The sequence below is a fragment of the Pan troglodytes genome, chromosome 19 (assembly GCF_028858775.2).
Source record: "Pan troglodytes isolate AG18354 chromosome 19, NHGRI_mPanTro3-v2.0_pri, whole genome shotgun sequence".
Classification (NCBI taxonomy): Eukaryota; Metazoa; Chordata; class Mammalia; order Primates; family Hominidae; genus Pan; species Pan troglodytes.
In genome coordinates, this window is record NC_072417.2 from 22,780,188 (window position 1) to 22,804,246 (window position 24,059).

The window sequence follows — 24,059 nt, forward strand, 5'->3', positions numbered from 1 at the left end:
TCCAGCCTGGACAACATGGCAAGGCCCCATCTCTATATAAATAGGAAAAAAGGGCCAGGCGCAGTGGCTCACGCCTGTAATCCCAGCACTTTGGGAGGCCAAGGCGGGCAGATCATGAGGTCAGGGGATCGAGACCATCCTGGCTAACGTGGTGAAACCCTGTCTCTACTGAAAATACAAAAAATTAGCCAGACGTGGTGGCGGGCGTCTGTAGTCCCAGCTACTTGGTAGGCTGAGGCAGGAGAATGGTGTAAACCAGGGAGGCGGAGCTTGCAGTGAGCGGAGATCACGCCACCGCACTCCAGCCTGGGCGACAGAGCGAGGCTCTGTCTCAAAGGAAAAAGGGCCAGGCACGGTGGCTCATGCCTATAATCCCAGCACTTTGGGAGGCCAAGGCAGGCGGATCACCTGAGGTCAGGAGTTTGAGACCAGCCTGGCCAACATGGTGAAACCCCGTCTCTACTAAAAATACAAAATTTAGCTGGGCACAGTGGTGGACGCCTGTAATCCCAGCTACTCGGGAGGCTGAGGCAGGGAGAATTGCTTGAACCCGGGAAGTGGAGGTTGCAGTGAGCCGAGATCGCACCATTGCACTCCAACCTGGGCGACAGAGCAAGACTCTGTCTTGGGAAAAAAATATATATATAAAAAAGAGTGCAGGCAGAGTGTGACTCCCTGGGTTCTAAATCCTGGCTCTGCCTCTGACTTAATGAATGACCTTAGGCAAGTCACTTAACCTCTGAGCTTTGATGTCATTATCTGTAAAATAAGACTTACATAGAGAGCCCTAAAAGTGTCTAGGACAGAATTAATACCCACTTAATTATTATTTCCCTTCCCAGGAAGTCAGCATTACTACTATGATAACCAAAGAAAAGCTTTCTTCATGATGTCCATCACAGATCAAGGCCTTTGCTGTACTTCCAGCATGTCAGAGATAACCTCCTTTTTTTTTTTTTGAGACAGAGCTTTGCTCTTGTTGCCTAGGCTGGAGTGCAATGGTGCGATCTCTGCTCACTGCAACCTCTGCCTCCTGAGTTCAAGCGATTCTCCTGCCTCAGCCTCCTGAGTAGCTGGGATTACAGGTGCGAGCCACCATGCCTGGCTAATTTTTTGTATTTTTAGTAGAGAAGGGGTTTCACCATGTTGGCCAGGCTAGTCTCAAACTCCTGACCTCAGGTGATCCCCCGCCTTGGCCTCCCAAAGTGCTGGGAGTACAGGTGTGAGCCACTGTGCCTGGCCAGAGATAACCTTTCTTCTGGTGGACCTACGAAGCCATGAGATAGATTGTGATTCATTTATTCCAACCTCGGGAACACTGATGACTTGTCAGCCTCTATGGCAGGAACTGGAGAGTCAGGGGTAGAACAGTTCTAGCACAGTGCCTAAGAAAGTGGGGAGCACAGGCTGTCCAGAGGCAGGAGCCTTAACCCGGGGCAGGAGATCCTGGGGGGACATGATGGCTTAGCTGAATGTTCATCAGGACAGTAAACAAACTGGGGTGGATCTTTTAGGTAGAAAGTCCAGGTGCCTGAGACTTGGGTGCTTTTGAGGTATGGCAATGAGAATGATATGACTTAGGACTGGAGCTTAGAAAGTGAGGAGTGTGTGCCTGTGGTTCCAGCTATTCAGTGGGAGGCTGAGATGGGAGGATCACTTGAGCCTGGGAGGCAGAGGTCGCAGTGAGCCAAGATCGTGCCACTGCACTAACCTGGGTAACAGAGTGAGACCCTGTCTCAAAAATAAATAAATAAATAAATAAATAAATTTATTAAATAAATTTAAAACCAGGAGCCAAAGGAGTCATCTCTAATGGACTCAGGGTTGTTCATCAAACAAAATGAGAAGCAGAACTGTATTCCAGGCATCATGCTAAATGCTAAGGACACAGAGGTGACTGAGATGCAGGCCACTCTCAGGATGAAATGAGATTGTGTAAGTAGCTACAGCCAGCTCAAAGTTTCTTATTGCCATCCTGAATCATGAAAGACATATATTTGAGCTGAAAAAGCCCTTGATGGCATCACATGGAAACTCCAAAGCCCAAGTTTCATTATGGAGGAGGTGCCTGGGTTGAAGGCCCTGTAGCAGCCCTTCACCCTTTCCTATGGGATCTTCCTGGGGCAGAGGTGCAGCTGCTTTTGGCAAATTGGACCACAAGGATACCTCCTTGGAAGACAAGGCTCTCACTTGTACATGAATAGTTATAATACTGTAAGGCAGTATCTGAGAAAAGTAGGGTCATCTGGAGGGTTTCCTAACACTGTCCCAGGAAGATCCAGATAATTTGGGGGGACAGGCCAGGCCTGTTCCTATCCCTGTCTTGGCCAGCCATGATTACTGGTGGGAGTCTGGGTATCCCTTGGATGTGTCAGGAGTAGGGAAAAGGGTGAGAACCACGGGATTAGGTTAGCTATACATTTTTGATCAAGGAAGGGAATTGAGCCATTAAATCTGGCTCTATAAAATAGAATTAGATTTGTTCTGTATGGCCCCACGGTTTAAAACTAGGAGAGATACTGCCTAAGAAAGAACTTTCTAACTGCCAAGACTGGACTTGAAAAAATAACAACTGTCAGCCAGGTGTGGTGGCTCACACCTGTAATCCCAGCACTTTGGGAGGCTGAGGCAGGCAGATCGCCTGAGGTCGGGAGTTCGAGACCAGCATGGCCAGCATGGTGAAACCCCATCTCTACTAAAAATGTAAAAATTAGCCTGGCATGGTGGCAGGCACCTGTAATCCCAGCTACTAGGGAAGCTGAGGCAGGAGAATCACTTCAACCCGGGAGGCGGAGGTTGCAGTGAGCTGAGATCACGCCATTGTACTCCAGCCTAGGCAACAGAGCCAGACTCTGTCTCAAAAAAAAAAAATAATAAAACTGTCTTGAGTGGCAGTGAGTTCCCTAACATGGGACATGTACATGTATACATGGCAGAGATAATGTGGAAGAGATCCAAATACTGGCAGGGTGTTTGGACCAAATGGCCCTTTTGGACACAAGATGGAATCCTATTTATTGGGTGATGGCAGTAGGTCTCCTTGACTGTTGAAGTCAGGAAGAAAGCTTTCAGGGACTCAGGTGATCTGAGAAAGATGTTAAATTACTTAATTCCTCAATATACTGAATCCCTACTGTGCAGGGCACTGGGTATTGTAGTAGTAATAGGCAAGATTCCTACCTGAAAGGAAGTAGAGAATAGAGATACAGTTTAAGGAAAGGGAAGGGAGACAGGGTAGGTGTTAATTAAAAACTTCCTGCTGGTGAGGCACCGTGGCTCATGTCTATAATCCCAGCACTTTGGGAGGCCGAGGTGGGTGGATCACCTGAGGTCAGGAGTTTGAGACCAGCCTGGCTAACATGCCAAACCCCATCTCTACTAGAAATACAAAAATTAGCCAGATGTGCTGGGCATGGTGGCTGACGCCTGTAATCCTAGCACTTTGGGAGGCCGAGGTGGGTGGATCACCTAGGTCAGGAGTTCCAGACCAGCCCGGCCAACGTGGTGAAACCCCATCTCTACTAAAAATACAAAATTAGCCGAGTGTGGTGGTACATGCCTGTAATCCTAGCTACTTGGGAGGCTGAGGCAGGAGAATCGCTTGAACCTGGGAGGTAGAGGTTGCGGTGAGCCGAGATCATGCCACTGCACTCCAGCCTGGGCAACAAGAGCAAAACTCCATCTCAAAAGCAAAACAAATTAGCTGGATGTGGTGGCGCACACCTCTAGTCCCAGCTACTCGGGAAGCTGTGGCAGGAGAATCGCTTGAACCTGGGAGGCAGAGGCTGCAGTGAGCCAAGATCCCGCCACTGTACCCCAGCCTGGGCAATAGAGCGAAACTCTGTCTCAAAAAACAAACAAAAAAAAAAACCAACCAACCAAAAAAAAAAAAAAAAACAAAAACAACTTCCTGCTATATGTGAGGCATAACTAGATAACTAGTTTTGTTGTTGTTGTTGTTGTTTTTTTAACTGGAGACGGAGTCTTGCTGTAGTCTCCCAGGCTGGAGTGCAGTGACCGGATCTTGGGCTCACTGCAACCTCCACCTCCTGGGTTCAAGCAGTCCTCCTGCCTCAGCCTCCCGTGTAGCTGGGATTACAGGCATTCACCACCACGCCCGGCTAATTTTGTATTTTTAGTAGAGACGGGATTTTGCCATGTTGGCCAGGCTGGTCTCAAACTCCTGACCTCAGGTGATCCACCCGCCTTGGCCTCCCAAAGTGCTGGGATTACAGGCGTGAGCCACAGCGCCCGGCCTAGATGCTTTATTTTTTTTGAGGCAAGGTCTCGTTTTGTTGCCCAGGCTGGAGTGCTGTGGTACCATCATGGCTCTCTGCAGCCTTGACCTCCTGGGCTCAAGCCATCCTCCTGCCTCAGCCTCCCGAGTAGCTGAGACCACACTGTCACCATGCCTGGCTAGTTTGTTTGTTTGGTTTTTTTTTGTAGAGATCGGGGGTTAGTCTCACTCTTGTTTAGGCTGGTCTCGAACTCCTGGGCTCAAGTGATCCTCCCAAAGTGCTGAGATTACAGGTGTGAGCCACCGTGCCCGGCTTTTATGTATTCTTTCAACAACACTGCACGGCTGCGATTATCCCCACTTTGAGAGGAGACAGGATGAGAGGCTGAGTGGCTTGCTAGGCTTGTATGGACAGGATGCGGGCTCTGCAATCACATGACTTTGTATGAGAGGGCAAATGGATTAACCGCTAAACATAGTTTCCTGTTGTGTAAAATGGGGATGATGATAGTATCCACCCTGCGGACTGTGCGGGCTGAGATAATCCCACAAAGTGCTCTTAGGACCTGGCAGGTGGAAAGTGCTCATGATCACCACTGCCAAGGCTGCACAAGTAGTGAGTGGCCGAGCTTTATATCCTAAGTTAGGACCCTGCAGTTTTGCCCCTCTCCTCTCTCTCCCTCTCCTTCCCGGCTCCGGGGAAAGGAAAATTTATGGCTCCGGGTCGGGGGTTGGGGGGGACCTCTGTGCCGTGCTCCGGGGCCGAGCTCTCCCCGCCCAACCTCTCCCGCGTCCGCCCGCCCGCCCAACCTCTCCCGCGTCCGCCCGCCCGCCCAACCTCTCCCGCGTCCGCCCGCCCGCCCAACCTCTCCCGCGTCCGCCCGCCCGCCCAACCTCTCCCGCGTCCGCCCGCCCGCCCAACCTCTCCCGCGTCCGCCCGCCCGCTCGCCCAACCTCTCCCGGCCCCGCCCAACCTCTCCCGGCCCCGCCCGCCCGCCCAACCTCTCCCGGCCCCGCCCGCCCGCCCGCCCAACCTCTCCCGGCCCCGCCCGCCCAACCTCTCCCGGCCCCGCCCGCCCAACCTCTCCCGGCCCCGCCCGTCCAACCTCTCCCGGTCCCGCCTGCTGGCCGGACGTCCGGTCCGCAGGCGCGCGCTCCCGAGGTCCCGCCTCGCCCGCTGAGCCGGCCTGTAAGCGCTGCGGAGATTGGGCTAGAGGCGGAGGCCTGGGCCAGGTCGGAGGCGCTGGGTACGTAGCGCGCCGCGCGGGCCGGTGAGAGCCGGCCGGGCCCCGGGGAGGGGGCGGGCCCTGGCCGCGGCTGCTACGCGGGGCTGCCACCGCCCCGGGCGCCCCAATTTCGCGGCCTAGTGGGGCGTACGGGCCTCTTTTGAAAGCCTGAGTTACGATGTATTGAGTGCATCGTATGCGGCCAGCACTAAGGCAAGTGCTTTTATATCCACGGCCCATTGTTTTGACAGCAACCCTGCCAAGCAAGGTGTTATTTCCTCTGTTTTACGGCTGAGGACGCGCAGGAAGGTTTACAGCTAGAAAGGGCTGGAGATTGTGGATTCAAACTCAGGATCAGACCAAAGCCACTGCCCTTTAGAACTTTGCGGGCCGATTGATTCTTGAATCTAGCTTCTGCCACTTCAGTTGTGTGACCTTGGGGTATCTTTCCGATCCCAAGTTTGCTCATCTGAAAAATGGGAATAAAGCTACAGTATCTGTCCCATAGGGTGGGTATAAAGTGCTTTACTGTTGAGCTGAGTGATCATCTCCGATTTTCAGACCCCTCTCCTTCGCTTCCCTCTCCCCTGGGAGGCCAGACAGTTAAGGTTTTAGTGAAGGCCCCCGGGACTGGGGCGGCGTGGATCTCACGCCCACCAACTAGTGAGGGAGGCCATCCGGCCACCCGTCTCTTCCTTCCCCAGCTCCGCAAAGGAGGCGTTGGCATTTCAGGTGTTTGCTTACAGAGTTTTCAAAGATTTTTCACTCTCCCTTAGTTGTGGGAAAATGATTCAAACTACCCGAGTGAACTTTGACATTAAGTCTCAATTCTAACGGTGAGGAAATGGAAGCCTTTGAATGTGTTTTATGTCTTAAACGTGTTTGTTTTTGCAGGAGGGAGAGTGCTCATTTTACCTGAATAAATCAAGATTGAGTTGGTGTGGCACAGTGCTGGCAAAGGCCTGGGGAAAGGGGTGAAATGCTAGAGATCTGGTAGATGGATAGAAAGTGGACAGACGGGTTCGGGTGGTTTTTGTCTCAGCAGGGCCCTAAATTCCCACCAAATCCTTGTCTTCACCAAGGTCTGAATCTGTCCCCTTGGTAAATAACGTTTAAAGGGTCTCTGAGCCCCTCTTGGTGCCTGTACCTTAAGGAGAGAAGAAGAGGGCTGATAGCTGAAGGCAGGCAAGCCACGAGCTTAGCTTTGTTTTGAAAATTACCCGCTGGGCCGGGCACGGTGGCTCACGCCTGTAATCCCAGCGCTTTGGTAGGTTGAGGAGGGTGGATCACCCGAGGTTAGGAGTTCGAGACCAGCCTGGTCAACATGGTGAAACCCCCGTGTCAACTAAAAATGCAAAAAAATTAGCCGGACATGGTGGTGCATGCCTGTAGTCCCAGCTACTCGGGAGGCTGAGGCAGAAAAATCGCTTGAACCCGGGAGGCTGAGGTTGCAGTGAGCCGAGATCGTGCCACTGCACTCCAGCCTGGGCAAGAGAGTGAGACTCCTTCTCAAAAAAAAAGAAAGAAAGAAAAAATTACCTGCTGGGAGGCCGAGCGCGGTGGCTCACGCCTGGTAATCCCAGTATTTTGGGAGGCTGAGGCAGGCAGATCACCTGAGGTCAGGAGTTTGAGACCAGCCTGGCCAACATGGTGAAACTCCATCTCTACTAAAAATACAAAAAAATTAGCTGGGTGTGGTGGCGGGTGCCTGCAATCCCAGCTACTCAGGAGGTCGAGGTAGGAGAATCACTTGAACTCAGGAAGCAGAGGTTGCAGTGAGCTGAGATCATGCCACTGCACTCCAGCCTGGGTGACAAGAGCAAGACTCTGTTTCAAAAAAAAAAAAAAAAAAAATGGAAAAGAAAAAGAAAATTACCTGCTGGCACAGTTTTAGATTGATAGCTTTAGATTGAAACTTTCACATTTTTATTTTGAAGATTACAGAGGATAAAAGTTCTGGTTAATTGTGAATGTTGATATTTTAAAATAAAGCTGTTAAAATCCTCATTTAAACCTGCAGTGAAGTCTAAATATGTACCATTTGATTTGATTTCCCTCGTCTTTTGAAAAAAAAAAAAAAAAAAAGAACCACTTTTTATTTAACCATCGAAATTTCAAATCGTTCTTTTTTTCCTTTTTTTTTTCCGAGATGGGATCTTGCTCTGTTGCTCAAGCTGGAGTGCAGTGGCAGTCACTGGTTACTGCACCCTTGACCTGCTGAGCTCAATCCTCCCACCTTAGCCACCAAAGTAACTAAGAGTACAGGTGTCTGTCACCACATATGGCTGATTTTTCTTTTTATTTTTAGTAGAGACGAGGTCTTGCTATGTTGCCCCGGCTGACTCCTGGTCTCAAGTGATCCTTGCATCTCAGCCTCCAAAAGTGCTGGGATTAGAGGTGTAAGCCACCATGCTTGGCCCTTTTTCCTTCTTGAACTCATATTTCCACTTTGTTTCCTCACAGAAGTTTTTTCTAATGTAATAGTTTTTGTTTTTTTGAGACAGGGTCTCTGTCACCCAGGCTGTAGTGCAGTGGCGGGATCACAGCTCACTGCAGCCTTGACCTCTTGGGCTCAAGCAATACTCCCACCTTAGCTTCCCCAGTAGCTGGGACTGCAGGCTTTCGCCACCATGCTCAGCCAATTTTTTTTTTCCAAATGAAAGCAAGATTATTAGGAAAATAATGGAATAAAGAATGGCTACACCATAGGCAGAACAGCCCTGAGGGCTGCTGGTTGGCTATTTTTATGGTTCTTTCTTTCTTTTTGAGACAGAGTCTGTCTCACTCTGTCACCCAGGCTGGAGTGCAGTGGCGCAGTCTTGGCTCACTGCAGCCTCTACCTCCTAGGTTCAAATGCTTCTCAAGCCTCAGCCTCCTGAGTAGCTGGGATTACAGGTGCATGCCACCACACCTGACTAATTTTTGTTTTGTTTTTCTTTGAGATGGAGTCTCACTCTGTCACCCAGGCTGGAGTGCAGTGGCACGATCTCGGCTTACTGCAACCTCTTCCTCCCAGTTTCAAGCGATTCGTCTGCCTCAGCCTCCTGAGTAGCTGGGACTATGGGCATGTACCACCATGCCTGGCTATTTTTGTATTTTTAGTAGAGACGGGGTTTCACCATATTGGCCAGGCAGGTCTCAAACTCCTGACCTCGTGATCCGCCCTCCTCGGCCTCCCAAAGTGCTGGGATTACAGGCATGAGCCACCACGCCTGGCCTAATTTTTGTATTATTAGTAGAGATGGGCTTTCGCCATATTGGCCAGGCAGGCTGGTCTCAAACTCCTGGCCTCAAGTGATCTGCCTCCCAGAGTGCTGGGATTCCAGCTAATTTTTTTTTTTTTTTTTCATTTTTTTGTAGAGACAGAGTCTCACTATGTTGCCCAGGCTGGTCTTGAACTCCTGGGCTCAAGTGATCCTCCTGCCTTGACTTCCCAAAGTGCTGGGATTATATGCATGAGATACTGTGCCTGACCATGTAATAATACATTTTATGCCTGAAAGCCTTTGGTTTATCATCATATTTCTCTGTAACAAAAATACATACAAAATTAAAACTTTTTAAAAATTGTGTTATCATGAGTATTAAATGTTTCTTTTGGATTGAGTTGTCACAATTATAAAATACACAATTGATAAAAACAACGTTAACAAAGTTTTATTTGAGTATTTCTCTTAATAAGCTAAGTGGGCCGGGCGTGGTGGCTTATGCTTGTAGTCTCAACATTTTGGGAGGCCAAAGCAGGCAGATTACTTGAGCTCAGGTGTTTGAGACTAGCCAGGGGCCAGACGCGGTGGCTCACGCCTGTAATCCCAGCACTTTGGGAGGCCAAGGTGGGCGGATCACAAGGTCACAAGTTCAAGACCAGCCTGACCAACATGGCGAAACCCCGTCTGTACTAAAGATACAAAAATTAGCTGGGTGTGGTGGCATGCGCCTGTAATCCCAGCTACTGGGGAGGCTGAGGCAGGAGAATCATTTGAACCGGGAGCTGGAGGTTGCAGTGAGCCAAGATCGCGCCACTGCATTCCAGCCTGGGCAACAGGGTGAGACTCCATCTCAAAAAAAAAAAAAAAAAAGAGACTAGCCAGGGCAACCCAGCAAAACCTCATCTCTACAAAAAATTTTTAAAAATTAGCCGAGCATGTTGGTGCATGCCTGTAGTCCCAGCTACTTGGGAGGCTGAAGTGGCAGGATCACCTGAGCCCAGGAGGGTTGAAACTTCACTGAGCTGTGATCACACCACTGCATTCCAGCCTAGACAATGGAGTAAGACTCTGCCTCGAAAAAAATAAGCTGGGTGGAGCTTTTTAAACCTCATGTATCTATCCATGTTTATTTGTATATTTACTAGAGTGAGCAGAGTGCTTTTTTTTTTCTTTGGCTGTAACCATTGAAAAAGTTTCTTCATGTAAATTAAATACACAGGAGTTGAAGGCTTTTTTTTTTCAGCAATATCACTCAGTTCTTTGAACACCTTCTGAATTATGGGCCGAAAAATCACATTCAATTATTAATAATCTGTCAGTCCACAGTTCTTTTAGGTCCTCCTTTAACTTTCTTGAAGGCCAAGGTTTAGAAACCACCTGACTCATGCAAGGATTTGTTCCTTAGTCACTGTAGGCAGTCACTTTCTTAGCATGAATACTGACCTTTTGAATTGCCCTTTCTGGTGCCCAGGGGATTTTCACCCTGTGGGACCGTGCACCTCACCTCAGTATGATTTAGCATGGGTGGATGGTTATGCCTTTCTCTGAAACATGGGAGATGGGTGAGTGTGAAGGAGGAGCTGGGTAGGAGAGCCAGTGGGAATTGAGTTGGAAATTTATGACGCTGAAACTCTACCTTTGTGCCTCTCAGAAAATCTTCACGCATCACCTAAGTGTTCTCATTCTCCTGTGTGTAGGCCACCTGGCACTACTGTGGGCAAACATAGAGCTGCTTTTTTTTTTTTTTTTTTTTGAGATGGAATCTCGCTCTGTCGCCCAGGCTGGAATGCAATGGCACGATCTCGGCTCACTGCAACCTCCACCTCCCAGGTTTAAGCGATTCTTCTTCCTCAGCCTCCCGAGTAGCTGGGACTACAGGCACGCACCACCACGCCTGGCTAATTTTTGTATTTTTAGTAGAGATGGGGTTTCACCATATTGGCCAGGCTGGTCTCAAATTCCTGACCTCGTGATCAGCCCTCCTTGGCCTCCCAAAGTGCTGGGATTACAGGCAGGCGTGAGCCGCCGTGCCCAGCCAGAACTTCTTTTAACTTCCATTTCCTCACTTTGAGAAAGTGCTGCTCTTACACTCTAGTTCCGCCTGCTGGGAAACTCACCTTCCTAGGCACTCTCTCCCACATTTTCCTCATCTTTTAGCCCAATATATTGTCAGTCCAGGAATGTGGAGGTGGGAAGTAATGTGGAAAGGTTTTGTGATTCTCATTTTAGAATAGTTGATGTTGCCAGGCACAGTGGCTCACGCCTGTAATCCTAGCACTTTGGGAGGCCGAGGCAAGCGGATCACTTGAGGTCAGGAGTTCGAAACCAGCCTGGCCAACGTGGTGAAATCCCATCTCTACTAAAAATACAAAAAAAATTAGCTGGGCTTGGTGGCAGTAGCTGTAATCCAGCTACTCGGGAGGCTGGGGCAGGAGAATGGCTTTAACCCAGGAGGTAGAGGTTGCAGTAAGCCAAAACCGCACCACTGTATTCCAGCCTGGGCAACAGAGCAAGGCTCCGTCTCAAAAACAAAAACAAAAAAAGTTAATGTTGAGTTCCAGCTTGCCCATGAGCTGAATATTTTGCTGCATGGTTTATGTATTAATTCAACAAGTATCTTTTTTTTTTTTTTTTTGAGACAGAGTCTTGCTCTGTTGCTCAGGCTGGAGCACAGTGGTGCGATCTCTGCTCACTGCAACCTCCCCCTCCCGGGTTCAAGTGATTCTCCTTCTTCAGCTTCCCAAGTAGCTGGGACTACAGGCACACGCCACCATGCCCGGCTAACTTTTGTATTTTTAATAGAGACAGGGTTTCACCATATTGGCCAGGATGGTCTTGAACTCCTGACCTCAAGTGATCCATCTGCCTCGGCCTCCCAAAGTGCTGGGATTACAGATGTGAGCCACTGTGCCTGGCTAACAAGTATCTTTTAAGGGCCTACTTGTCAGGCCCTGTTTTTGGCACCTTGGATACAGCAGTACCCAGATTTAGAGAGAGGCAGATTGCAAGATATCAACACAAAGCCAAGTAATGTGTTGGGTGGTGACACGTTGGTCAGCGCTGTGAAGAAAAGGAGGCTACAGGATAAAGCAGGGGTGCTGTTTTATATATTTGGGGACAGTTTCTCTGTAAGGTCCCCAGTTCCCCTGCTTTCTGTCCGTGTCCTGACTAGGCTGTGATCCAGCTAGCTGCAGGGTTGAATCCAAACTGGGTCCTTGAACATTCCCAGGCACCTAGATACCTAGATAAAGGTGCCTATAGATATCTAGATACCTAGATAAAGGTGCCTATAGATATCTAGATATCTAGATAAAGGTATCTAGGTTATTGCCCAAAATACTGAAAGAAACTGGCCCTGGCCCTGAGCCAAATTCCTTAAACCTTCATATAAACTCCATGCCCTGACCCTCTTGCTGTCGACATACCTAGGTAGAACACCTCATTTCTCTCGCTGTCCATTGAGAGCAGTGGTGCAGCCCACTCTGTAAGGAAGTTCCCCTAATGAATGCTTATAAATGCTTTGGACTGATCACCCTGGCGATTAGTGGTTCTTTCTTTAGAATCCCAACCGGCCTTGTCTTGGGACAGTTTAGGGCATTCCCTTGGAGTCTCTCTCTGTCTCCCAGGCTAGAGTGCAATGGCGCAATCTCGGCTCACTGCAACCTCTGCCTTCTAGGTTCAAGTGATTGTCCTGCCTCAGCCTCCTGAGTAGCTGGGACTACAGGCACGTGCCACCACACCTGGCTAATTTTTGTATTTTTAGTAGAGACAGGATTTTGCTATGTTGGCCAGGCTGGTCCCGAACTCCTGACCTCAGGTGACCCGCCTGCCTCAGCCTCCGAAAGTGTTGGGATTACAGGCGTCAGCCACCGCACCCAGCCGCTTGCCACAGCTTTTAAGGTGATTCCAGCCAGTTCCAGACGGGGGTTGGGTTCAGCGGGACAGGACCTGACAGTCTCTGATGGGGGGACGATTGGGCAGAGAAGGGAGTGAATGGGGCAGCCCTCTGGGGAAGAGCCTTGTCTGGGACTGTGGGGACATTGGGACACAGGCCTGAGGGCAGAGATGTAGGGGGGAGTGGTTGGAGATGCTGGGAGGACATAGATGGCCTCTTTCATGAGGCTTCTGTAGGACTCTCCATGGACTTGGCTTGTACCCACTGAGATGGGAACTGTTAGACGGCTGTGAGCAGAGGCCTGACATGATCTGACTTGCATTTCAAAGGATCACACTAGCTGCTTTGTTAGGAGCAAACAAAGTTTGTTCCTAACTTTGGAGCAAAGGTGCAGCAGGAAATGGCTCAGAGGCTGCTGCCGGGGTTCAGCAGCGACATGGTGGCGCTCATGCACCGGGGGCTCCTTGTGGGCTGTGCAGGTGGGAGGTAGTGCTGGCCGGGCACTGCGGGTTGGATGGAGGGTGTGAGAGAGGCCAGGAGGATTCCGAGGCTTTTGGCCTATACAAGTGGAAGGAGGGAGGAGGGAGGTACTGTTTAGGGAAACGGAGTTACGAGAAAAACCCAGAATTGTATAGAAAAACATTCCCCCAAATCTGGAGGGAGGCGAGAGACCAAAGAATGATTCGAACAAGTCCAGCTTGATGAGTAGGTGAGCGTATTAGGACTTAAATGGAGGGCACTCCTCGGTGGCAGCAGGACAGCTCTGGGCATCCGTGCCGCCTCCCGTCTCCAGGCTGCCTTTAAGCTAATTTTCTGGCTCTTTGCCTCCTGTGTGTGTGATGAGACTATTTTCCTTGGTATGTGCCCAGCTATGCCCTAGGATGTTTGGGTTCTCAGGGACACGTGCTCCTCAGCTGGGCACCATGGCCTTGGCTTACCGCCCAGCCTGCAGGGTTCAAGTGGCGGACATACATACACCCTTAAGTAACCCATCACACTACAAATGGAGTAGACTGCAGTGGCTGTGACATGTCACACACTGAGTTGGGGAAGATGAGGTGACTGTGACCTATGTTGTCACCTCATTTAATCCTGACACGACCCCATGAGTAGTCATTACAAATCTTTTTTTTTTTGGAGACAGAGTCTCACTCTGTCACCCAGGCTGGAGTGCAGTGGCGCGATCTCAGCTCACTGCAACCTCTGCCTCCCAGGTTCAAGCGCAAATCCTATTTTATACTCAAGGAAAGAGAAGCTCAGGATGCTGAATTAAATTGCCTACAGCCATACAGCTAGTTAAGGGACAGAGCTAATCCCAACCAAGGTCCCTTTGACTCTGAACCCTCTGAGAATGTGCAGTCCCTGTGATCCTTTTTTTGCATAAATGGCAACAAAGTAGTCCAGTCCAAACAGCCTCCCTGCTCATTCATGAAAGCTGGAGTGATGGTTTGTGCTTAGAGAGTGCTCAAGTAGAGAAGAGAGACCTGTCCCCTCCCTTGGTGTTGGCAAAGGGAGCAGGGAGGACGCAGAGGGAGGCAGACGCCAGCTCCTTTCCTTGTGGCTCTCTCCAGGTAACTGGCAGCCTGGAGGAGGTGGCGGCTTAATGGGCCTAGCCCACGAAGAGAACTTGGACTTGAAGGTTTAAACAGCAACCTCTCACCAATAATGAAAGATTAGGAGTGGGGAAGCCATATATAAAAATAGCACTTAATAGTTAACTGGAAAACAATATATTTTTGCAACCACTGGTTCCTCGAGAAATAATTGGGTCCCAAGGCAGGAAATGACTCGTTTTCATGAATGATTATATTGATCATTGGTGCAAAACAGATACACCCCCTTAGGAAAGCAGTTCTGTCTGGCTAGTCAGGCGGCCCCAGTGTGAAATCCTGAGAGGCGGCAAGGGGATGAGGACAGGGGCTGCAAGCCGAGGGAGCCAGGTCCTGGCCTGGCACACGCAGGGGCGGGGCTGTTGAATGGGAGATGAGAAGGAACAGAATTTGCCTCCAACATAAGTCCTGAGCTGTCCCAAGGGAAGAAGGTGGCTCACACCTGTAATCCCAGCACTTTGGGAGGCCAAGGTGGGTGGATCACCTGAGGTCAGGAGTTTGAGACCAGCCTGGCCAACATGGTGAAACCCCATCTCTACTAAAAATACAAAAAAATTAGCTGGGCGTGGTGGTGGGCACCTGTAATCCCAGCCATTTGGGAGTTTGAGGCAGGAGAATGGCGTGAACCCAGGAGGCAGAGCTTGCAGTGAGCCGAGATCACACCACTGCACTCCAGCCTGGGCAACAGAGTGAGACTCTGTCTCAAAAAAAAAAAAAAAAGCTCTTGAAGCTTGGTGTGGTGGTTTACGCCTGTAATCCCAGTACTTTGGGAGGCTGAGGTGGGTGGATCACCTGAGGTCAGGAGTTCGAGACCAGCCATGGCCAACCTGGCAAAACCCCATGTCTACTAAAAATACAAAAATTAGCTGGGCATGGTGACGGCTGCATGCGATCCCAACTACTTGGGAGTCTGAGGCAGGAGAATCGCTTGAACCTGAGAGGCGGAGGTTGCAGTGAGCTGAGATGCGCCATTGCACTCTAGCCTGGGCAACGACAAGAGTGAAATTCCATCTCAAAAAAAAAAAAAAAGTTCTTTCTAGATTTTCTATTTCAAAGCTTCAGCTGAGTGGCTGACATTTTGTTTGTTTGTTTGTTTTGTTTGTTTGTTTTTACAACTGAACCCTGTCCTTTTTGTGACCTAGAGGGAGATCACCAGCCTCAGAGAGATGGAGGAGAAATTATTATTTTTTTTAATAGAGAGAGAGCCTTGCTGTATTGCCCAGGCTGGCCTCGAACTCCTGGTCTCAGGCAATCCTCCTGCCTCAACCTCCCAAAGCACTGGGATTACAGGTGTGAACACCGTGCGTGGCCTAGAAATGATTGTTAAATAGTTGAATAATGTAGCTAGGTCTCTCCATTTGGATGATGACTCCGTGGTGGATAGTTTCCTCTCTCCACCTCTGGCTTTCCGGGGTGAGAATGAGCAGTGGCAGATTTCAATTTCTAGGTTGGTCCCCTGCTGCCCCAAGCCAGGCACCAACTCAGCCACATCCAAGCAGCTGCCTCCCCTGTCATTTGGTGTGTCCTCACGGGAGGCAAACTCATTTCAGTGTAAGCTCAAGCAAAGTGTAATTAGGACAGTAAATCTGCTGCTTAACGGCAACAAAAAAAGTCCTATGGCAGATTTTACAGTCCTGGAGAAGTGATTTGAGGCTGAAGGAAGGGCGGGAGAGACCTGGCCTTTGATTTAATTACTTCCAGCCTGGGAACAAAGTCCAAGACATGGTAACCTCATTTACTCCAGAAAATGCACCATGACTCTTTAAAAGTTTATGGTGTGATAGTCTGAGGTTGGAGGAATAGGGACATGATTTCATGAAAGTCTTTTTTTTTTTTTTCCTTTCTATGCCTTGCAGTGGAACTGTAACTCCTACTTTTCACCCTGTATCACTATCCTCACTTCCATTTTTGGGATATTTACCATTTATCAAGCAACATACCATGGACTGCAGATGCATTTTCTTTTTCTTTTTTTTTTTTCTCTGAGACGGAGTCTCGCTCTGTCACCCAGGCTGGGGTGCAGGGGCGCAATCTCCGCTCACTGCAACCTCCGCCTCCTGGGTTCAAGCGATTCTCCTGCCTCAGCCTCCCGAGTAGCTGGGACTGCAGGCGCCCGCCACCAGGCCTGGCTAATTTTTTGTATTTTTAGTAGAGACAGGGTTTTACCGTGTTAGCCAGGATGGTCTCGATCTCCTCACCTCATGATCTGCCTGCCTCGGCCTCCCAAAGTGCTGGGATTACAGGCGTGAGCCACTATGCCCAGCCAAGGCAGTCTTATGATCCTAAACCTCATTTTATGGATGAGAAAACTGAGGTTCAGGGAGGCAAGCAGCTTGCCCGGGGTTGCAGCACATGTGAGTGGAGGAGCTGGGTGTGAAGAAGCCATGCCCCAACCTTTGTGCCGTGCTGCCGCTGCTTGGTCTGAGGACGCCACAAACCACGACGCCAGCTCAAAGTCACACCACCAGCATCGCCCAGCCTCCTGGCCTTTCCCTCACATTCCTTCTTGGCAAGAGTGGTACTTTTCTAAACCTCGGGCTTAGTGGCTGCCGAGCCACTTCTTGCGGCTCAGTTCCCCATCTGGGCCAAGAGGATTGTGCGTCTCCATCTATATCAGCTACCCAGGCAGTCCTAGTGCTGGCGTTCAAGGGGAAGTGATCCATGGGACCTTCTGTGGGGAGGAGGCCTTGGGGCAAAAGAGGGCCCAGGCACCTGGACTCTATTTGTGGTCTCTCTTGCAACTTCCGTGGATGGCTGCAGGCAGGCCATTTCTTTCCTTTGAGCCTCGGTCTCCTAGACTAGAAAGTAAAGGCCAGGGGGACCAGTGGGCATCTGAAGAGTGCTGTGGGTCCACCACAGAGAGACAGGTGTCTCCTTCCTCTAGGAAGTTGGCCTCCAAGGGGATCCTGCCTCGTCCAGGAAGCATGCTGCCTAACAGCACCTGACCTTGCCCTGCCTGTTCAGCTTTTGATTGCTGAATTTATAGTGTTCGTTTGCTTTTTTTTTTTTAGAAGGAATCTGGCTCTGTCACCCAGGCTGCAGTGCAGTGGTGGGATCTCAGCTTACCGCAACCTCCACCTCCCAGGTTCAAGCGATCCTCCTGCCACAGCCTTCTGAGTAACTGGAATTCTAGGTGCACGCCACCACGCCCAGCTAATTTTTGTATTTTTAGTAGAGATGGGGTTTCACCATGTTGGCCAGGCTGGTCTCAAACTCCTGACCTCAGGTGATCCACCCACCTTGGCCTCCCAAAGTGCTGGGATTACAGGTGTGAGCCACCACTCCTGGCCACATTTGCCTTCTTTGCGAGTGTTTTTAAAATACTGGAGGCCTTTCCTGGAGGGTTTCTCCTCTCCAGATGGCCCCAGAGCACCCCAAGCTCAGGGCATGTCCCTCCCCAGCCAAGCTGTCTCCCTTTACTTCCTTTGCCTCCTCTCTCCCAATTATTTTGGCCCAAACTGATCAGTCCCGCTGGCCTCTCCCAAGCAGGTCCTTCTGGCACTCCTCTGGTGGACTGCCCCCATCGGCCACACTTGCCCTGCTCTCCAGTGATTCTGTAGCTCCTGGCTCCGTAGTCTCGCGGACAGCTCTCTTTCCTGGAAGATGTTTCTGGTGGGCCTGACAGGGGGCATTGCCTCAGGCAAGAGCTCAGTGATCCAGGTGTTCCAGCAGCTGGGCTGTGCGGTGATTGACGTGGACGTGATGGCCCGGCACGGTGAGTTGGAGGGGCAGGTTGGGGGGCCGTGCACAGCAGCTCCCCGCGCTTCCGGCCTTCTGCCATGCCTCCTTTTTTTATAAGTCTCAGAGGAGGGGAAGGCTCCTGTTGACCCTGGTCTGACTTCTGTCTCTGCCCCGTGCTTGCCTTCTCTGCTCTTCTATTTTCTCTTTTTAGAAACCCCCCAGCTGTACCCCATTACCAGCACAAGGGATCCTGTACACTCTGCTCTTTTCCTTCACTGCTTTCTCTACCCTCATTTTGCTTTTGCTCCACCTGAAAGAAGCACCCGAGTTCCCCCATCATTTTGCCCCTGGTCACTGAGGTCCTCTGACTGGCCCTGAGGCTTCAGGGAGTGACCCAGCTTCTTCCTCCTGCCACAGTCGTGCAGCCAGGATACCCTGCCCACCGGCGCATCGTAGAGGTCTTCGGCACTGAGGTCTTGCTGGAGAACGGCGACATAAATCGCAAGGTCCTGGGGGACCTGATCTTTAACCAGCCCGACCGGCGGCAGCTGCTCAACGCCATCACCCACCCCGAGATCCGCAAGGAGATGATGAAGGAGACGTTCAAGTACTTCCTCCGGGGTAAGTGCCAGGGCCTGGGGCAGGGTTGGGGGCAACACCCTCTCCTTCCAGGGCCAGGGCCCTTCTCCTCTGCAGAAAGTTTGGCCAGGGTAGGGGAGCTGGTTATCCCAGCTGATGAGTTCATACTGCTTACTGGCATCCCCTCCACGCAGAGCCCCGTACCAGCCCCAGAGGAAAGAAGCACGTTCCCTCAGCTCTTAAGGAGGCTGACAGTTTAACGAGAAGAGACACATGAGGCTTTCGAGCCATGAGCCCAGGAAGTAAGTTGGTTTTTCTAGTAGGGATGGGAGTAATAAGAGCTGGTGAATAATGGAGCCATAGATCTGAGTTCAAATCCCAACCCTGACTTTCTAGCTGTGTGACTTCATTGAGTGATCTCGCCCTCAGCTCATTTTTTCATCTGTGCAGCGGGGATAATAATCCAACATGAGGCTGGGCACAGTGGCTCATGCCTGTAATCCCAGCACTTTGGGAGGCCGAGGCAGGCAGATCACTTGAGGTCAGGAGTTTGAGACCAGCCTGGCCAACATGGTGAAACCCCGTCCCTACTAAAAATACAAAAATTAGCTGGGCATGGTGGTGTGCACCTGTAATCCCAGCTACTCGGGAGGCTGAGGCGGGAGAATCGCTTTAACCTGGGAGGTGGAGGTTGCAGTGAACCAAGATTGCACCCTATACTCAGACTGTCTGGGCAACAGAGCAAGACTCCGTCTCAAAAAAAAGAAAAAATCCAACGTGAGCATGTTAGGAAGACTGAGGGTCCAGGTCAGTGACTGTCAGTTAATCACACATGTAAACTGCAGTCAGGGGCAGGTTTGGTTCTGGCTGAGCCATTTGGGAAAGCAAGTTTGTAGACTGGAAATTGGGAAGGGACCAAGATGGCCAGGGTGGGTAGGGGAAGGGGAGTATTTGAAATCAGAGGCCTGGGGCCAGTTGGCAAGAACCTTCTTCCAAGCTATATGCCATGGTTCAAGCCCTGTTCTTTTTTATTTTATTTTATTTTATTTTATTTTTAGAGATGGGGTCTCACTATGCTGGCCAAAGTGGTCTCAAACTCCTGGCCTCAAGCAATCCTCCCACCTTGTCCTCCCAAAGTGCTGGGATTACAGGCATGAGCCACCACACCTGGCCTAAGCCATGTTCTTCAGGACAGCATTGCACAGGGGTGGCCTGATGCTTACTTTACAGGTTGGGGTCAGTCACCAGAAGTGGGAGGGAGAACAGAGGGCGGTGGCTTGGGATCTGGCAAGAGGCTGGCCTAGGGCTGCTGGAGATTTGCATGCCAGCCTTTGGCACATGTGGCCTCCAGCCTGGGCCTCCCAGTTGAAGGCCTGGTTGCCTGTCACCCCACTCTCAGTCACTACACTGAGACTCTCCTTCCACGAGGGTATAGGGGAGCCTTTTTTTTTTTGAGATGGAGTCTCGCTCTGTCACCCAGGCTGGAGTGCAGTGGAGCGATCTTGGCTCACTGCAACCTCCCTTCCCGGGTTCAAGCGATTCTTCTGCCCTCAGCCTCCCGAGTAGCTGGGACTACAGGAACATGCCACCAAACCTGGCTAACTTTTGTATTTTTAGTAGAGATCGGGTTTCACTATATTGGCCAGGCTGGTCTCAAACTCCTGACCTCATGATATGCCTGCCTCGCCCTCCCAAAGTGCTGGGAATACAAGCGTGAGCCACTGTGCCTGGCTTGGGGAGCCTTTTACACTGTGACCATGGCCAAGCCCCTTATTCTGTCATGCCTTGAGTGAGCAACCTCCCCCCACCCTCATCCCCCTGTGGCCAATACCTCCCTCCAAAAGAGGGATGACTCGACAGACATCCATGATGCTGACCCCAACCCCCTCCCATCCGGGCTGGAGCTGGCTCCCGCATCTTCTCTGCTGAACCAGCGTGTGCGCTCCATCTCAGCACCACGCCGCAGGCCTCCTCCCTGCCTCCCTCAAGAAGAGTCCTCCCTCTGGACTCTTTGTGCTGCCTCCTATGTTGTGCCAGTGTCCTTCCCGTCCCCCACCCAGAGTGAAGTCATCTGCCTTTCATTCCTGCCCTTTCTGCATTCTCTCCCATGCCAGTTACCGGTATATCTGCAGGGCTTCGAGGCGGCAGTGGCTCTCCCCTTCTGAAATTAAACATCGGATAATGTCACCAGCTCCAAAGCTCTTTCACTGTGTCATCCACCCAGCCTCCCGCCTCCCCAACCACCACCACTTAAATAAAAGCCAGAGAGCCCTTTTGAGCTCGATAAGGTGAAAAATGGGGACGACAGCTGTGGCTTCCACAGTCCCAGTTTTTCCCTGATGAGTATAACAAATACAACTGTCAAAGTTGGTATAATCAAACGTCAGATAAGATCACCAGCTGTTGGGGACTTCTCTGTGTAGGCAGACGGATGTCTTAAAAGAGTCAGGATGGTTTGCAGAGCTTATCAGACAGGAGGGATGTGACAGCTGAATAGCCCTTTGCTGGTGAACCAAATAGCTGACCACGTACTCCCCAGAGGGGCCGGAGAAAGGACAGCAAGGGGAGAGGAAGTGATGGGAGCTGAACAGGAAAGAGAGATAAGAGGCCCGGAGAGGATCTAGTCTTGGCTTCTGCTCCAAGTTAGGGAGGCGCACCACACTGTTGGCCTCCCCCTGCAACAGTAACTATCATTTTGGGGCACCTAGCGAGGGACTGGTGAAGGAGTAGTACTGCATGGTTCACATATTTTCAAGGCTCATTTCATCTTTACCATCATCCTGTGAAGTAGGTATTCTTTTTACTCATTTACACAGATGAGGTTTACACAAAAGGGGGCCCAAGGTCACATGGTGGGGAAGTGGGGGGGCTACCAACCAAGGTGTGTCATCAGAGCCCATGGTTTTAACCCCCTTGTTCAACTGTGGGCTTCTCTTGGGCTTCCTGAGCAGCAGGTCTTGGGGAACAGGAAACCAAGCAGCTGAGATTGCCAACCCCCCACCGCCATTGTCCCTGCATCACTTTGAGTGCAAGTTTCCCGTGACACCCCTGGAATTGGTGTGATGTGTGTCTGGTTCTGTGCTTGGAAGTGTTTGGAGTGGGATGCTCCAGGGGTGCAGTCTCCTGCCCCAGCCAGGCCAGGGGTCTCTGGGCAGAGAAGCATTTTCCTGTCTCTTACCCTTCTTGCTCTCCTGGAGCCCTCCCAGCTTTGTACACATGCACAGGGGTCACTGACCTAAAAAGAACGAGGAGCGTGTAGCCCACAGCAGCCTACGGATGTGCTCACTCACAGTGGGTGGGGGTGCTGCCCTTGACTGGCCTTGGCTTGTGGTGGGAGGTCCAGCCAGTGCCTTTTACACTGCAGGAGTGTAATACAGTTTTAGGCATAACTGCCCCCTCTGCCTCCAGATCCAGGCCTTACCCTGGCTGTAGGTCTGCCTCTGATGGGAGAAGCAGCTTCTTTCTGCTGCTGCCGCCCCCACATGAGCCTCTCATGGAGAGTTGGTAGAGACAGCCCACCTTGGCTCTTGTCTGCAGGGCTGGGCCTGCACCTGGCTCTTTGGGGAGAACCTATCTTTTGGTTGTTTTGTTTGTTTGTTTGTTTCTGAGAAATAACAACTTGAGATTTAAGATCAAGGTGAACTAAACCCTTAGTGCCTGCCCTGATCACCTCCTTGCCTCACACGGCCTGAGGCCTCTGCTTCAGCCCGCACAGTAGAGCCTCCCTCTCCCTGTGCTGTGGTGGTTCTCATTCGTGGAATCCTCACCTTCACCTTCTCATTTTCAAGTATCAAAAGACCTGCCCCCCACTTTTCAAGGCCAGCACAAGTGCCAGCCCTTCTACAAGGTCTTCCCTGATCAGCTATCCAGAAATGATTTTCTGCAGCCTTCTGTTCTGCACGGCATTGGAACCGGCCAGTGTGCAGGGTATGTGTGTCCTTGGAAGGCCTGCCCCTCTGCTGGGCGCTCTGGACGGTGGGGCCCAGCATATCATCAGTCCTCAGTGTGCGCTTGCAGAATTGAACTTGGGGGATTTCCAACCTCTCCCCAGGATACCGCTACGTGATTCTGGATATCCCCCTGCTGTTTGAGACCAAGAAGTTGCTCAAGTACATGAAGCACACCGTGGTAGTATACTGGTGAGTGTGTAGCATGCCCTGGCTGGAAGGGAGGACCATGGGGGTATCTGGGAAACAGCCCACATCATTTTGCACTTTGCCCTTTCCCCACGGGGCGGCCAAGAGGCATGGGGGTTTGGGCAGCAGTGCTCAGGGTCTGTAGAAGCCAACCTTTGTGCCTGACGCGGATAGTCCTGGGGGCAGGTGTGGGAAGGGACAGCCCGCGGGCTTCTCTAGTGTTTGGGGAGCGCTCCCCCTGCTGACCATTGCAGGCACTTCAGCCCAGATGCCTGGCCTCGCCCTGGGCCACTGTCACTCAGTGGCTCCTTCTTCCTCCTGTAGCACCTTTATTACTTTGCACAGTTTACCTCTCAGTGGGAGGTGGTCAGGACAGGTGTTGATATTCCTATTACTGAAGATAAAATTAAAGAGGGGGCAGTTACAGAATGTGTCCAGGGTCACCCTTTGGCAACACCTGTTACGAACAGAAGGTTTCGTGGAAGGGACTGTCAGCCCAGCTAAGGAAGGCACTTTGTTCTCAGAATTCCCCAGGACATGGAGCCAACCAGAATCCAGGTTTGACAAACAGGAGAATCAACCTGTGGGGGGAAAATGAGTCCCTATTCCAGTGGGGTGAGAGTAGATGAGTCCGCAGGGTATCTCTGCTACCCAGAAGCTTCCCGGATGCCACCCACAAGTACAGCAGACACATAGGTGGGCACTTGGCTCTGCTGGTATTTTGGGCATAGGTTGGCCCTCAAGGACCTAAGGCATTGGAGGCTCCCAGCACGCTGGAGGCGGAGCCTGGAGTGCTCAGTGCCCTGAAAATCCCCCTGCCTTTCCCCCTGGGTCCCCATGGGCTGTCGTTTAAAGCCCAGTCTGAATCCCTTGAGCCCAGTGCAGGGACGCAGGCATCCTCTCAGCTCCCGCACTGGGCCGTGCTGCCTTATGTGAGTAAACCTGCAGCCTCTTTGGGTTCTTCATTCCCTGTTTGTGAGGCTAACTAAGGTCAGGCAAACCCCACGAAGACCTGGAATTCTCTTTGCCTTAGTAGCACGATTGGAGCTTTGTATTTAGGGATAAAAACATTTTTTTTAAAGGATCTTAGAGGCCGGGTGCAGTGGCTCACGCCTGTAATCCCAGCACTTTGGGAGGCCGAGGTGGGTGGATTACCTGAGGTCAGGAGTTCGAGACCAGCCTGGCCAACATGGTGAAACCCCATCTCTACTAAAAATATAAAAACTAGCCGGGTGTTGTGGCGGGCACCTGTAATCTCAGCCGCTTGGGAGGCTGAGGCCAGAGAATCGCTTGAACCCAGGAGGTGGAAGTTGCAGTGAGCAGAGATTGCACCATTGCACTCCAGCCTGGGCGACAAGAGTGAGCAAAACTCCATCTCAAAAAAAAGGCTGGGTGCAGTGGCTCGTGCCTATAATCCCAGCACTTTGGGAGGCCGAGGCAGGTGGATCACCTGAGGTCAGGAGTTCGAGAGCGGTGTGACCAACAT

General features: G+C 51.1%; 1 protein-coding gene across 7 annotated transcripts in view; it reads left to right on the forward strand.

Annotated features, from left to right (window-relative positions):
* The window catches only part of DCAKD (dephospho-CoA kinase domain containing), a 33,347-nt gene that overhangs the window by 4,026 nt on the left and 5,262 nt on the right, over positions 1 to 24,059 (forward strand). For 2 of the 7 annotated variants that reach the window (XM_016931617.4, XM_016931623.4), the window contains exons 2-4: positions 17,667 to 17,892; positions 18,276 to 18,479; positions 22,489 to 22,576. In XM_016931617.4, the coding sequence (XP_016787106.1) occupies positions 17,781 to 17,892; positions 18,276 to 18,479; positions 22,489 to 22,576 (404 nt within the window). In that variant the 5' untranslated portion in view covers positions 17,667 to 17,780. Of the gene's footprint in view, positions 1 to 5,340; positions 5,677 to 12,437; positions 12,573 to 17,663; positions 17,893 to 18,275; positions 18,480 to 22,488; positions 22,577 to 24,059 lie in introns of those variants that run through there. The other 5 variants (XM_016931616.4, XM_016931619.4, XM_016931621.4 and 2 more) reach the window with 5 other exon arrangements.